At 41.7% G+C, this 16,963-nt stretch overlaps 1 protein-coding gene across 1 annotated transcript; it reads left to right on the top strand.

Moving 5' to 3' along the window:
• Positions 1 to 5,911: 5,911 nt before the first annotated feature.
• LOC142198326 (cytochrome P450 2B11-like) lies at positions 5,912 to 15,549 on the top strand. The gene is made up of 9 exons (XM_075269297.1): positions 5,912 to 6,124; positions 7,697 to 7,859; positions 8,575 to 8,724; positions 9,813 to 9,973; positions 11,188 to 11,364; positions 12,445 to 12,586; positions 13,526 to 13,710; positions 13,994 to 14,135; positions 15,371 to 15,549. The coding sequence occupies exons 1-9, from the start codon at positions 5,951 to 5,953 to the stop codon at positions 15,547 to 15,549; spliced, it is 1,473 nt and encodes a 490-aa protein (XP_075125398.1). The 5' UTR covers positions 5,912 to 5,950.
• Positions 15,550 to 16,963: the final 1,414 nt, after the last annotated feature.

Genomic DNA, 16,963 nt, shown 5'->3' with positions numbered 1-16,963 from the left:
ACTAAAATGGATGACACGGACAACCATGTGTTAACTCATGTATTGCTTATGCATGTATTGATAGTTTGTAAATGCCCATTTTGTACTCTGACCAATGATAAGTCATATTTCTATGTGATGTAGTTTGTTATGCTTAAATTAGCATATAGCCATTATTCCTCTATAAGAGCTAAGTAACATGTAATACAATTTAGAGCACTTAGATATACATCTGGCTATGTGTCGCTTTGTGTTCTCCCCGTATGCTCAACCATTTTGTTTTTAATTTGGAACCGACAGCACATGCTCCCTTGGGTGTTCCCCCAACACAACCGTCCCGGATTCTGCAGGACATTCCCAGATTCCAGTTTGTCTTGCCACCCCAGTCGGCGGGAGGAATGTCCTGGTTTAAACTCATCCGAAGGACGCAGGTGAGTTGAATATGCTGGTGAATGAAGCAGGAGCTGTCGGCAGGCAGCTCCTGCTTCACTGTAGTCCTCTGGCCACTGGAGCTGTAGGTGTGATATGATGACGTCACTCACATTGCACCTATAGGTCCGTGACTAAGATTGCACACAGAGGAGAAGTGGATTGAGGGAAGGTGAATATCAGTGAGGTTTTTTGTGTTAATTTTTTTATGTTAATTATTGAGGGGGAACTTGATGAATGGAACACATTACACTAAGGGCAGATGAAGTGGGGAGGCAGATTGAGGAGGACTTTAAACGGGTGGAGGAGATGGAGAGGGAACATAAAACTGGGGACAGATAAAGGGGGGCATGAAACTAGGGGCAGATTAAGGGGGAGCATGAAACTGGGGACAGATGAAGGGGGGTACATGAAACTGGGAGCAGAGATGGAGGGGAGAGATAAAACTGGGGCATAGATGGAGGGGGGCATGAAACGGGGTAGATGAAGGGGGCACTTAAACTGTGGGGGATATTAAGGGGGACATTAAACTGGGGACAACTGGAGGAGAACATTGAAAAATGGGGTCACTGGAGGATGACATTAAACTCTGGGAGTAGCTGGAGGGCGTCTTCTCTGCCTCTAGTTGCCCACAGTTTATTGTCACCCTCCAGTTACCCCTACGGTTTAATGTCCCCTTCCAGCTGCCCTAGTTTAATGCCCCCTCTAGTTTTCCTCAGTTTAATGTCCTGCTCCAGCTGCCATTAATTTATTACCCCCCTCCAAATACCCCTACTGTTAATGTCACCCATCAGCTGCCCTAGTTTCATGTCCAACTCTAATTTCTCCCAGTTTAAACCAGGAGAGGGACTTACTGTGGGCCTTTTTGTAAGGGAACATTATAATGTGGGGGCATATAATGTATAGGTGACTGTAGGAGTATCATACTGTCTGGGGGTACATGAAAAATGTATGAGAATGGGTGAAGTCAAGGTAAAATTGGGTGGAGCTAAACTTGCCACGGCACACATAGAAATCTGCACATTTTATTCCTCTTTCTGTTCTTTGAAAGTTGGCAGTTATGCATTTGCCTTACAGTATCTGTACAACAGATGTTGCCAAGATATTAAAGAATGATTAACTTTGTTAGTATGAAAGAGGGTCAAGGGCTGAGCTCACAGATTCAGCACGTACACAATACCACACAAACACACACAGTGCTTTAATTCCCAAGACAATGTTTAGTGAATAAAGCAATGAAGAGAGATCTGGGAAAATAGGCAACACTGTATAAACATTATTATTGCAGCAAACCAACATCATAACTCCAGTTCCCACAGTTACCTAAAGGGATTTTCCCATCTCAAGAATCCTATCTATACTGGTAGCTTATGTAAATTGAAGACTTTTCCTAAATATATTGCTTTAGAAATGCTGCTTTGTTTGCCTGCTATGCGAACTTATTCCTCCCATTGTTTACACAGCATTACCACAGCAAATGGACCTTTGAACAAGTGACATCATTTGTCTGCCGGTAGAACAATTAGCCCTAGCGAATTGTAGTTTCCTGATAAAGCTGAGTCTGTTATATCTCAATGTAAACACACAGATAACACTGAGTCCATTCTCTACAAGCATCTGCATATTATCTGATCTGCATAAGTATTGTGAAACTTCTCAGGCCTGTTCAACAGGAGGGGTGGGAAGGAGAGAAATAAATGGAAGTGAGAAGAAGAGACTGCATCAGACTGCTGAAACACTGAGATGAGAAAACCCCTTTAAACAAGTGACAGATGCAAGTCCTTTAAGAACGTGGTTTTCCTGGATCGGTTCCTTGTTGAAGTGCACCCTAAGTATTGCAATACTATTTGTAATCCTATGGTTGATTTGTAATCCACAGAAAAATGTTGTCTTCCCTTAAAAGTACAATTATAGGCCTTGCTCCAGCTCTCCACTTAACAGATAGGCCAATTTCTCTGATGATAAGGTGTCAGTGTTAGAGTCCCTTATATAACCTTATATATCACCACATGTCTATGTAGAAGTGGCCAAGCCGTACTTTCAAATTCTTGAGGCCTTTCTCTCATGTTGTATCTTTTACCTTCTGAGTGTTAGGACTGTGCAGCAGGTGCAGCCATGGTATCGGGGTCGCAGCCTCTTCCACTGTAACCGTTCAGTCCATCGTGCATGGGGTTAATGCCCTTGCAGATGATAGGCGTGGTCAGTCTGCTGACTGACACTGGTGTCAGCCTATTGGCATCTGGCTTTAGCACCTGGGCTGGCTGATCAGTCCCGCCTTCCCTCCATTTAAGAAGGCTGGTTTGGACGCCCGAGGCTCTAGCCTCAAACCTCATATGCCGTATGTGCATGTCCGTGCAAGTCATTAGTTGGCAGCAAGCTGCCTAGTCAGGCAGGTAGGGAGAATCTCCCCCTTTATGGGTTAAAATTGTGGGTACCCCTTTCCCAAGTCAGATTTGTGGAATCTCTTATCTCGCTAGTCTGGTACCTGTGGTACTCCACAGCGGGTGGCTCTGGTGTGGGTGCAGCCCAGTGAACTACTGGGAGCACACAGTCTTTTTTTGTTTTTTGTTAGTCTTGCAGTGCAGTAAATGCAAGACTTTTATAATTCATTTAAGCGGCTGCTTTGTACAGCAGTGGTAGCTGCCCTGCGAGGTAACAGGGAGCACTCAGTTGGTGGTGTAGCCCAGCAGGGAAGTTAACTGTCGGGCCTTGTTCACACCAGTGTGCCCTGCGGTTCAGAGCTCAGTGGGCTCCACACGCTTTGTTTATTTTAATTTTTTTAAAAATAAAGCCTGCAAAATCATCACACTGAGCTTCACGGATGTCCTGATGCCACCTTTTTCCAGTTAATTTCTCTGATTTTGGTGAAGGGCCTCTTAAGACAATCAGGACCTTTGATGCTGGTTGTAATCTTACGCAATTTGGCACATTTTGGAGAAAAAAGACATGGGCCATACATCTCAATATTATACATCGATCTTGTGCTTCTCAGCCAAATCTACAAAAATGAACATGAGATTCTTAGTATGCATATCAATAAAGGTATGTTAGCGCACTAGTCACTATATAGTAGGTTCCTCTACTGGGTGTGGTGTCACATGGCAAACACTATCACAGGAGAGAGCGACCCAGCATCCCAGAAATACCCCTGTTGCAAGGTTATGCCCCCTGGCTCTGAGCTACCCCTCAAGAACACCACTGCGGTGCCAGACGTGTGGGGTGAAGAAACAAGTCATGCATTAAATACAGCAATGAAGCACAATTAACTAAATAATTAAATAAATAAATAAGTAAATAAATACAAAAACAGTAAATACAATAGATAACTCCAAGGGCCATTTTGGGGTATAATAGTTGGTATAATAACTACCTAGGTTATTTTTATATATAGTAGACATTTTGGGCAGTTGAAGCTTAGACCAATCAGTTTTCGTCCCTGGGTCCCATCTTCTCATGAAAATGCGGGGTCCCCTTTACCAATCATCCAGTGCCTGAGGTCTGCTGCCATGTGGGCATAGGTCCCCCATGTCACAGCATCAAGAGGGCCCTTCTTCAAGACAAGAGCCAGACAACAGGCTATTAACAGGACCCCAGGGCAGAAACAATCAGAGGCAGAAATCTACTGCTGAAAAAAAAATATGCCGACCTTTTAAGAATTGTCAAGTAATATATACAGGTACAGTAGACCCCCATAATGAATTTTATTAGTGGTCCATAGGCAACCCAGTCTGACATTGTGGTGAGAGAAAACCAAAAATGATTGCTGAGCTTATAAAGGGTTAATCTACATATTGAAAGCCTGAAACTGTACAGGAGGTCATTCATAAAATTCCTTGTCTGTTTCCAGTAGTTTACTGTAGGGTGAAGCGAGGTTAATTTGCATTGTAGTCACATAGGTTAATCACTCTTCAAGAGCATAAAAGATGAGACTTCACATGCGAGAGCAGAAGACCAGAGACTGCTCCGGAGGATCATATATTTTGAGATCTCCAGACTCCAAAAGGTAAGGAATAGACTTTCTAAACTTTATATAAAAGGGTACCTGAGTTTCCATAAACTTGTTTTGGAAGAGTAAGGCTATATTGGCATGGCTATGTCCATATCTCAGCCTCAATAAATGAAAAAGTTGGTCCATTTTGCATCCTTTCCTTGTCCGATTTTCCATTTTTTTATGGCCAAGTGCCACCCATTGTGCATCTATTTTTAATGAACCCTAGATAAGAAAATGGATGAATATTATTGGCCAATTTTTTTTTTACCCAACCCACTGTTGTTAATGGATATCAGTCTGTTGTTATGTCCTATTGGTCCCTTTTGCATCAGTTTTTCTGTTAAAGCGGACAAATACAGATCGTATCCAATTTTTCTAACGTCCCGTTTTTATGGATGGACAAGAATACCTTCAATCACTGACATAATTCTTAAAATGGCTGTCAAACATCCAAAAACAGTGAACACTGGCCCATTGTCATGTGAACGAGGCCTTAAGGGAAGCTTAGTGTCATTGATTAGCTAATATGAATATTTTGGCAGCTGAGGTGTGTACTATGTTTTGTAGAATCAGTGGTATGTGTTATGAAATTCTTAAATGTACCATGTCAGCCTCTGCTTATTACAGTTTAGACAGAGGAAATGGGGAAAAAAACGGAATTTATACTCAGCCAAATAGCAGCATCAAATCAGTCTCCAGCACATAGTTGTTTCCACCAGATTCAGAAGCTCAGCTCCGAATGCACTCCCTCGGCTCGGAGCTTGATAATGAAAATCCAAAATAAAAGTTGATTCCAGCCAAGTTTCGTGGAAAATTGAAAAATTCTTCTTTATTGATTAAAATAGCATACGTCACAATACTTCCATCATCGTGTCAGGTAGTGTTTGTTATCGTTATTTGTCTCATACTTCGGTTTTGTTATGTAGGTCGAGCCTTTAATTAGGCATTTCTTGTTCATAATCTATGTATAATGGATTGTTGTTTTTATTGTATGTGTATCATGATCATTTTTGTGTTGTTTGTTTTTTGGTTTTAACTATGTATGTGCTCGGTGTCTCCTCTGTATTAACATATGTTGGTTGTTACATTGAGTTAAATCACCTGTGTTAGGGTGTGTTTAGACACTATATCAGGGGAGACATGGAGCGGAAGTGATCAGACTTCGACAAAGGTACTAATCCGAAACGCGTCAGTCTGACGCCCATGCTCCTGTGAGATGTTTGCTGTCATCTTTATTATGCTATTTTAATCAATAAAGAAGAATTTTTCAATTTTCCACGAAACTTGGCTGGAATCAACTTTTATTTTGGATTTTTATTACAGTTTAGGGATAAAAAAAAATTCCAGATTATAATAATGATTTGTGGATGGTGACACTTTTTGAAAGATTTTAATGAGCGGATTTTCCGATTTTACTCACATCAAGAAACTTTCATTCCCTTCCAACAACTCTTCGATTTGGAATGTTTTTGAATCAATAGTTATATTTGTACAGGAGAATCACTCATTTCTTGTCTTCCTTTGCTAGATTTTACAGAACTCTCCTTCATCATGGACCTGGTTACAATTCTCCTTTCAGTCATTGTCATCTTATTTTTGGTCAAAACTTTAAAGAGCCAGGAACAAGAAAGTTACAAAAAACTCCCACCTGGACCAAAGCCTTTGCCGATTATTGGAAATATTCTTTCGCTGGACATGTCAAACCTTCATAAAACATTCATGGAGGTAATCCAAAAATTGTGTAGTGATACAATGTAGGGGAACAACAATTTTTCGGGTTTAAGGAAACTTTAACCGGTAGTCCAGTGATATTAATGAAATCGTAGCTCCATTCCACTCTTCATTTTCTACTGGACTGTCAAAGAGACATAATCGATGTACTCGCCTATCTCTGCTAGTGCCTTCAAAGTAGATGGGGTAGTCATTAGAGATGAGCGAGTAGTATTCGATTGAGTAGATATTCGATTGAATATTATGGTATTCGAAATACTCATACTCGGCCGAATACCATGCGGTAAATGTAGTAAAATTTCAATTCCCCTCCCACCTTCCCTGGCACTTGTTTTGCACCAGTAACTAAGCGACAGGCAGTAGGACAACGTAGGAATTGAAAAAAAAATAAAAAAAATGTATACAGTCATTGGCTGGCTAAATCAGTAGCAGCAGCAGTAATAATAATAATAATAATAATAATAATAATAATAATAATAATAATAATAATAATATAATTATACTGTGACTTGGGTGTGTTAGATGCCACCAGGCATGTTTCCCCTGCTGTCAGTTACGGTTCTGTCTATATATATATATATATATATATATATATATATATATATATATATATATATAATGAAAATAATATTTTAACAATGACAGAACCGCTGGACTGCAGATACTGCAGTGAGGTCCACCAGCACCAGGAGGAGGGGCAGCCGTGTGCCTGAAAGGCTAACCACCAGTTAACTGCGCTGGCAGTGGTGTTTGTGCGGTTCTGGTGTGAATTAACTGCAAACACACTCTCACCAGTTAACCTCACTGGGAGAATGCACCTGTGCAAATCCGCGGGGTGAAGCTGAAAGAAGCCTTGCACAAGACCTCTGCTAAAACACAGCAGAGGGATAGGCACTAGTACTAGCTTCAGCCTGCTACACAGGAAAGGCTGCCAGGGGTTAATCGTCACCCCTGGTCAGTAATACAAAGGGCTCCTAAACAGCTTGGAGCAACAATATGATTGGACAGTTCCAATAGGTTTAGGGGGATTCCTACTGGCAGAGCCAAGGAGACCTAGTTTAGATCTCTGACCTGACAATCTGACATTCACAGGAACCTGACCCTAACCTCCTGTTTCAATTTTAGTCAAAGTGTGAGCACAAGGCGGGCGTCAGCTCACACTATTTAAAGGCTTGTCCCCGCCCAACAGGAGCATGGCATGACATCACCGATCATGCTCAGTATGGCTAAAATGGGACTTAGCCTCTGAGCAGCTCCAAAATGTCTCAGCATGCTCAGTGGGCCGAAAGCTGGACTTAGACCCCAGACACCTCACTGCGCAACGCCGAGGGTGAGGTTTGGATTGGCCCGCAGGTGGCGCTATGCGCTGGACGGGAAGCCTGCGGGACCCAATCCTAACACTGTCCCAGTTGCATTCCTGAGGTGTTGGCATCATTTCCTGAGGTATCATTGTAGGCTAGGTGACTCCGATTGGTCGAATTTTGGTTTCCCTTCAAACGAGCATGTTTTCCCCATAGACTATAACTACTCGATTATCTCTAGTAATGACATATCTTATATCCACAGCTTTCCGAGAAGTACGGACCAGTCTTTAGTATCCAGATAGGCCTGACAAAAACGGTCGTCCTGTGTGGGTACGAAACTGTTAAGGATGCGCTTTTCAACCACGCTGATGCATTCTCTGACAGGCCTGTTTCACCTGTGACTTCAAAATTAATAAAAGACCATGGTATTTATTTTTCATGCTTTGTCCCTCTTACCACACTTACCTCCCCCCACCCAAAAAAAAAAAAAATTATTTTAGGCTGAACATTCCTCTTGGAGGATCTTTAACTAAGTGGTTCACTCTAAATACAAGAATTAAGACTAGTGTCTAGATATGTATATGCCCAAATTTGTGTGTCATTGGATGAGCAGCTTTGTTAAACAGCATAATTTTGTGATATTATGTCACAAGATGTATATCCTATATGTGTCTATCTGTGGCCACTCGGTGGCTTTCTTGAGAATTGCAGCCTGTCCAGGTTTTTATTGGCATGTTGGAATATTGTATTGAATTAGTTTAATAAGGCCTTAACCAAATTTAAGCGCCATTAAGAATAAGGTTCCTTGAAGGAGTTCTCTCACATTTTTTCAGAGCCCTCGATTTGCCCCACTCTAGTTCTACATAAATATTTTAGAGAGGGAAGACCTACGTTCTAGGTACCCCTAGGTGGGAGGGTAAAACAGACCATCAATGCCCAATCAGTTCTTCCAACCAATGTAAACAGCATACTGCAGCCCCTTCAAGCAGCTGCTCCACATTGGTGCCCAACCAACCCAGTAAACCAACCTAATATTGACACAGTGTCTTAAGGATATTCTGGAAAACTACTTTTCTGCCAGTGGACCTGTTTCAGAACCCATATGTTATAGATGCGTATAACACGTTTTAATTTCTTTAGGTATTGTCTTTGCCAATGGAGAGAACTGGAAAGTGATGAGAAGATTTGCACTCACCACGCTACGAGATTATGGAATGGGCAAGAAAACCATCGAAAACAAGATCATTGAGGAGGCCGAGTGTTTAGTACAGAAGATCAAATCGTATAAAGGTGAGCAACTATATCGGATTTAGGTTCTTTATCACCTCTAGATAAAATGATTCAGAAGACCCACCCTCCAACAACCACAAAGAAAATAGACCATAGTGGCATTCAGATTTGGTTGTCTTCTGCTGGACCATTATTTTGTTAGAGTCCAGGTCCTCTGGAGGATCCTGTGGTACTCTGGTGGGCCAGTAAGACACTGTTGAGCTTTGAATTTCTAGAATTACGTATAGAGAAGTAGGATATACTGTATATTTGTGTGTGAGGCAAGCAGAGGAGTAACTTGAAGTTCCAGGTCCCCAAAACTGTTATAGTGACCCTCAACTATCATAAGTAGCCCCTGACATCCTTTATATAAAGCAGGAGGATCTTTTGGACACTCTCAGTCTCCAAAGCCTGATGTTGACTGCAAACCCTGCTCTTGGCACAAAACTAGTCTTGGAGTTAAATTCGACCAAGGGCACATACTTTACTTTACTTTTGGTAGAGTTGGAAGGGACCTCAAGGGCCATCGGGTCCAACCCCCTGCAAGTGCAGGTTTTCCTAAATCATCCCAGCTATATGTTTATCCAGATTCCGCTTGAAGATTTCCATTGATGGAGCGCCCACCACCTCCCGTGGCAGCCTATTCCACTCTCTCACTACCCTCACTGTCAGAAAGTTTTTCCTAATGTCTAATCTGTATCTCTTTCCCTTTAGTTTCATCCCATTGCTTCTTGTACTTCCTTGTGCTAATGAGAATAGGGTAGATCCCTCTGCACTGTGACTACCTTTCAGATATTTGTAGACTGCTATTAAATCTCCCCTCAGCCTTCTCTTCTGCAAACTAAACAATCCCAGTTCTTTTAGCCGCTCCTCATAGGACATGGTTTGCAGACCTTCCACCATTCTACATGGAGTTTGTGTTTGCTTGGCTTTCCTCTGGGTAATCCAATTTCCTCCCACATTCAAAAAATATACTAATAGGTAAAATTGTCTCCCCATAAAAACATCTGACCCTTGTGGGTGTTTAGCATGAACGTCTGTATAACCAGTAAACCACTAGCTCCCTTACTCCACAACATAACAACACTAATATTTAAAACATTTTTCAGGAAAGCCATTCGATAATTTGATCACTATTAACGCAGCAGTAACCAATATAATCGTGGCCATACTGCTCAGCAAGAGATATGACTATAAGGATCCCACCATAATGAAACTTATGGATATAGTTAGTGAAAATGCGATACTCCTGGGATGCCCATGGGTCCGGGTAAGTCACAATTGTATTATTGCTTTTATTATATTTATTATATCATTCTATTGTTATACTATATATGATGTTTATTCTATTGTTTTAATAAAAATAATGGTCCCAAAAATAATTTCAAACAATAGGAACTGAATATAATTGTCACCAATACCATGGCCACGCCTGCTGCACAGTCCTAACAGTGGTGTTGACTATTACACTTGATGGTGGTGTTGACTATTACTCTTCATGGTGGTGTTGACTATTACACTTCATGGTGGTGTTGACTATTACTCTTCATGGTGGTGTTGACTATTACTCTTCATGGTGATGTTGACTATCACTCTTCATGGTGGCGTTGACTATTACTCTTCATGGTAGTGCTAACTATTACCCTTCATGGTGGTGTTGACTATTACTCTTTATGGTGGTGTTGACTATTACATTTGATGGTGGTGTTGACTATTACTTTTCATGGTGGTGTTGACTATTACTCTTCATGGAGGTGTTGACTATTACCCTTCATGGTGGTGTTGACTATTACTCTTCATGGTGGTGTTGACTATTACCCTTCATGCTGGTGCTGACTATTACCCTTCATGGTGGTGTTGACTATTACCCTTCATGGTGGTGTTGACTATTACTCTTTATGGTGGTGTTGACTATTACATTTGATGGTGGTGTTGACTATTACTTTTCATGGTGGTGTTGACTATTACTCTTCATGGAGGTGTTGACTATTACCCTTCATGGTGGTGTTGACTATTACCCTTCATGGTGGTGTTGACTATTACACTTCATGGTGGTGTTGACTATTAATCTTCACGGTGGTGTTGACTATTACCCTTCACGGTGGTGTTGACTATTACTTTTCACGGTGGTGTTGACTATTACTCTTCATGGTGGTGTTGACTATTACTCTTCATGGTGGTGTTGACTATTACTTTTCATGGTGGTGTTGACTATTACACTTCATGGTGGTGTTGACTATTACTTTTCATGGTGGTGTTGACTATTACCCTTCATGGTGGTGTTGACTATTACTCTTCATGGTGGTGTTGACTATTACACTTCATGGTGGTGTTGACTATTACACTTCATGGTGGTGTTGACTATTACTCTTCATGGTGGTGTTGACTATTACTCTTCATGGTGATGTTGACTATCACTCTTCATGGTGGCGTTGACTATTACACTTAATGGTAGTGTTGACTATTACTTATGTATTTCTTTAGCTATATAACAGTTTTCCACTATTGATGGGCTGGCTCCCTGGAGCTCACAGAAAATTTTTTAGAAACATCAGAGAGCTTCAGAAATTCATAAGAGCAACATTTACAAAACAGAAGAAAGAATTGGACATAAATGACCCGAGGAATTTTATTGATGCCTTCCTAGCCAAGCAACAAGAGGTATGATACATATGATTACTGCGGATGAACAAACCGGTTCTTAATGGAGTCAGATTTATTATACATTTTCCAAATATTTTGGGTTTGGCCGAATGTTACGGTCAGCAGGGTTTATTAAAAAAAACTAAATAAATGAAAACCCTGTGGAGCCATCTGGGCTTCTGAACTGCAACACCTGGTGTGAACACTGTCTGACAGTTGGTGTCACTGCCAGCTAAATTAAACTACCAGGTGCGCTCTGTTACTATTCACAGAGACCAGTGCAGTTAGAGCAGCCGCTACAAATAAACAAACTGGCTAGCCAGAACTCCAGGACAAGCCAGAGACCAACTAAACCTAGTGTGTTGCTGTTCCACCCAACCACCCAGGCAACTACTACCGAGCCCACTTCCAGTAAACCCTGACTGAGAAGGGACACACAACATACATGGCAGCATGCTGCCTGACTAATAGTGACATTGCTGACTCAGGGTAATTACTAGCTAGGGCAACTAAGGTCTACAGGCTGGAACCCATATACACACACACTCACACATGTCAGGTTTGAGAATGGATCTTAGAGCGCCAGGCGATCAGGCCAGCCCCCATATATAGGCAAGGGGCGGTCACCAGCAAATAGCCCAGCTGCCCAATCCGAGCGACCATTGTTCGACACACCAGTAGATCAAAGAGTCGGCCATGCCCGGCTGTTGCAAGGCAGGTTAACCCCTGCAACCCTGGACCGTGCAGAAAAACAGGCAGCGACGCCCATCTCATGGCCGCAGCTTCTGCACAATCCTAACACCAAACCACCAATGAAGTCTCTGAAGTCTGTTGATAATCTGGCACTTGCATCTATGGCGTATACAATCAGGGATAGGCCTCCCTGTCCCCCATAGTAAATACCATAAGTATTCTGCCTTTACATTGCTCAGGCTTCTGGATTGTACTGGTTCTTATTCTGCAGTGTCTGAAACAGAGGCACACCAACTCCTGAACAAGATGTGTCCATCTGCATTGGACTGTTCTTCCTTATGCTCATGGACCTGGACAAGACACCAATTGGTACTTAACATGATTTCCTTCCTTTGTACTGTTTAGGGTAAGCCGGAATCCACTAAGTATTTCCATAATGAAAATTTAACCGTTCTGGTAGCAAACCTGTTCTCTGCTGGAATGGAGACTTCATCAACTTCGCTGAGATGGGGACTTCTGCTCATGATAAAATATCCAGAAATTCAACGTAAGAAATATATCTATAGGACTCAAGAACATGTTTTACAAAATCAAAATCATTAAAGGCACATTATGGACAAAAAATATTCCATCACACAGGTGAAGCCTGTTGTAGTACATGGAATTTTTTCTTTTTTTTTTATTGTTCATGATACTTTGTTTCTTTTTTTCTGGAGATATTCTTCAATGGTCCTGTCCCTGTTTTTTTTCATAGCAGGAAAGGAATTTTTTTTGCAGTAAGCCAGAACGTACATTACCTTGTTGGTTTAGATCTAGAAAGTCAGGACTAAGTACAATCAAACCAATTTTGATTGAACTTGAATTATCCAAAAGTTTTGGACTCGACCCAAACCCAAATATCTGGGGTTTGTCAAAAACTAAACACTATAGTTTCTCATCAGACCCCAGCATATAATAAGTGGAGAAGTGAGTAATCATACACTCACCTCTCTTAGGAAATCCTCTACCTATTAGCATATGACGGTCTGGGCTCTGGATGGATAATGACGCACATTCCAGAGTTACCACTGAGACCTGTGATTGGGCATCAGCAGTCACATGGGGCATGCCTTTTATGCCTTAGATCCTACGGCACATCTCAACAGACCTTCACTGTTCAGACACTGATTGGCCATCGCAAGCCAAAAGCCAGGAATACTAGGGACCCAAACAGAGACTCTGGTTTGGATTCCTGGCTGAAAGGAGAGGTGAGTATACCGTGTTTGTTATTTTAAGCCTCTCTAAGGGTACAAAAAGGTGTTCTGTAAATATGTATCGGCATAGGTTTAAGGACTAGAATCTCTACACCCCATAAAACAGCCCATACTGCACTTTTTTTTTACAATTTTTTTACACCTATTGTGTTTCCCTTGAACGTTCTATAATCCTTTGGTGACCATCTGTGTAGAGCTGAATAATAAGAGACATCTTATCCTTTCCTTTGCAGGGAAAGTACATGACGAAATTGACCGAGTGATCGGATCAACTCAACCTCAGATGGAGCATAGGAAGCAAATGCCATATACAGATGCCGTCATTCATGAAATTCAGCGCTTTGGGGACATTCTCCCAAATAGTGTTCCACATGCAATAGCTGAAGATGTCACATTCAGAGGGTATTTGATTCCAAAGGTAAGAAACAATTTTAAATTGGATGCCACCAATTAGAGAGTAACACAAGTGGATCATGTAACCAGATCCTCTATATACCACTCAGGAGAGATAAAAGATCCACTAGATACCACAACACACAGGAGAGCTGACAGATCCTCCTAAAGACATATCTTGACCTCTAATACAGTTGTAGGTTTTGTTCAGAAGACCAGTGGGAGTCTTTAATATATTTTTATGGGTTTTTTTAAAAAAAATTTATTTATCATATAATGTATCTTCTAACTGGTATTTTTCCCTCGAGGGCACTACTGTTATCCCTGTCCTACACTCCGCACTCAGAGATAAAGCTTACTTTGAGAAGCCAGATGAGTTTTATCCAGAACACTTTCTTGATTCTAAAGGAAATTTCAGAAAGAACGAGGCCTTCATCCCCTTCTCGATAGGTAAGATTTATAGACTGTAGCTTATTCATGGGAGAAGATCACATTCTGAAAGTCCAGATGACCATATTTCATTAGTAGGGTTGAGCGACTGGGATTGGAAAAGATTGGATCACGATTGGTGATCGAGCAAATTTCACGATCGCGATCAGGATCGGCTGGAAAATCATCGTAAATTGGATTTTGAAATCTCAAGATCGGCTCAACCCTAAAAGTGACCTTTCCCACAGAGAAGCATTGACTAGGGTTGAGCGATCGGGATAGGAAAAGATCAGATACCGATCGGCGATCGAGCAAATTTCACGATCGCGATTGGCTGGAAAATGGATCGGATTTTAAAATTGATCCTGAAATCTTAAGATCGGCTCAACCCTAGTCATTAGACTTCCACTCTGTAAAAGGCTTGTGATCTCACCATATGGTTTCAACATTGTAGCAACTTGTCACTGTTTCCCTATAAACACATTTTCCAGTTTAAGTGAGTGTTGTACGTCAGATCTATATCCATTGTTTTTTTTCTAATGCTTGGTTCACATCTGCATTGGTATTCCATCCTCGTGAGTCTGCATGAGGACCCCCGCCGAACGGAATACCAAATGCAATTGCAAGCGCTGTGCAGTGAAAGCATATGGACCCCCTAGACTATAATGGGGTGTGTGCTTGCCACGCGCTTCCCGCACGAATCATGCGGACAGGAAAGTATATTTTGAACTACTTTCCTGTCCGCATTATCCCTGCGGAGATCTGGCGGCAAGCACATGGACCCCATTATAGTCTATGGGTCCATGTACTTTCACTGGCATACCACTTGCAGTTCCGTTCGGTATTCCGTTTGGGGGTCCTCATGCGGACTCCTCCAGAAGGAATACCAACGCAAATGTGAACAAGGCTTAATATATACACCTGAAAGATGGTCTCAAGTGGCTCCAAAGAAATACTGATAGGGAATATAGATTGTAAATCCTACATGGGACAGTGACTGACCATGTCTGGAAAGTGCTGCGGAATATGATGGTGTTATATAAGTAAGCAAAATAAATAAATAATAAAAATAAAAAGTAGGTTCAATAGGACCAGATTAAAATTTTATAAGGCGTTCCTTTCTATCGTGCAACTGGATCAATCCAAAATTGACCAAAAATGCCAAATACATACATAAAAACCTTCAGTATTTCCCTGAAGATACAATCTCACATTTTCAATCATCTAATATTAATATTTTTCACTCTTCCTTTTAGGTAAAAGAAGTTGTGCTGGAGAAATATTGGGTAAAATGGAGCTGTTCCTATTCTTTACAACTCTATTACAAAATTTCACTTTCCAGCCAGTACCTGGAGCCAAACTGGACCTTACGGCTGAAGTGGGGTTTACAAGCTGCCCTCGACCCTATGAGATCTGCGCCATACCTCGTACATAGACAAAGCTTACATTTAATGCCGGCATGTACATGTTGGAGGGTGAGGGGGGTGGGTAGTTTACTGGTGTAGATGGGTGTTAACATGGAACATCTTTGTCGCACGACCCTTTCTTGAGGCAAAGATTGACCACATCCCATATTCTTCCCCTCACTTGCCACTTTCTGCAATTGTACGGTCACATGATTCTAGCTTCTCGCGGTATTCTATTGTTCTCGCGCATGCGCGTATCGATGATTCTGACGGTCCTACGCCATTACTATATGACATATGGGTGTGTATTACATTTTATACGCTTAACATGCATAGTTGTGGATCATTAGGAACACGTGGTTGTGTTCTATATAGAGCTTCACATTTTCATCATAGCCTCACCCCCTGACGAGGCCATTATTGGTGAAACAGTCTCTATGTATCTACTCCACCATTTTACTACCACGTTGTAACTTTATTTGTCTTTATATACTTGTGTTTCCTGGTGATGTTATAATTGTGTGATTATATGTTTCAATAAATAATATTTTTGTATTTTCTTAAACATGTGCGGAATTTCTTTTTCTTAGCTATTGGTTGCGTTCCACCAATATTTGATAGGATGTGTCATAGTATAATTGGCCCAATTGTTTTGTTTGTGGGACGAGCAGGCCAGAGGTCATCGCCAGAAAATTGGCGTTAGTTATATAGGAAAAATCTACGCCAGAAAATGATGATGTGTGGTGCTATAAAGTAGAGAGGGCCCTCTCTAACCTACTTACGCCTGGATGTTCATAATGAACAGAACTATCCCCTAAAAAGAGCAGTTAGTTCAATAGGTGGTTAGACACGGCCATTCACAAGTGCACATACAGCCCCGAAATAGGGTGGAGGACTATGATAACCAGCCTAAGCTCAAGGGAGGAGGGGTCACAATATTTGTGAATGAGAGATGGTGTAATCCAGGACATGTTGTAGTTAAGAAACAAATGTGTGGAAAGGATATTGAACTGCTAGCCGTGAGCATGAGACCTTATTACCTGCCAAGGGAACTATCACATGTTATCGTACTAGCTGCCTATGTCCCCCCCTCTGCTAAAGCTGAAGCTGCCTGTGAGGTCCTACATGCGGTTGTGAGCGATCTGCAATCATCTCACCCCCATGCCCTGCTCCTAGTGTCTGGAGACTTCAACCACGTCTCCCCAGCATCCACTCTACCAGGCTTCACCCAGTATGTAACCTGCCATACAAGAGACAGCAAAACACTGGACTTGCTCTTTGCCAATGTAAGGGATGCATATAACTCACCTGCCATACCACCCCTAGGCAGATCAGATCACAACCTGGTACCTCTGCAACCCACATACACTCCAATGGTGCGCAGAGAACCAGCGGTTACCCGTACAGTGAAGATTTGGTCATTTCTATGGGAGCGTGCTGTTC

This window comes from Leptodactylus fuscus, chromosome 3 (genome assembly GCF_031893055.1).
Source record: "Leptodactylus fuscus isolate aLepFus1 chromosome 3, aLepFus1.hap2, whole genome shotgun sequence".
In the NCBI taxonomy this organism is placed as follows: Eukaryota; Metazoa; Chordata; class Amphibia; order Anura; family Leptodactylidae; genus Leptodactylus; species Leptodactylus fuscus.
Note: the sequence above shows the minus strand (reverse complement) of the source record. Positions and strands in the feature narration are given on the sequence as shown.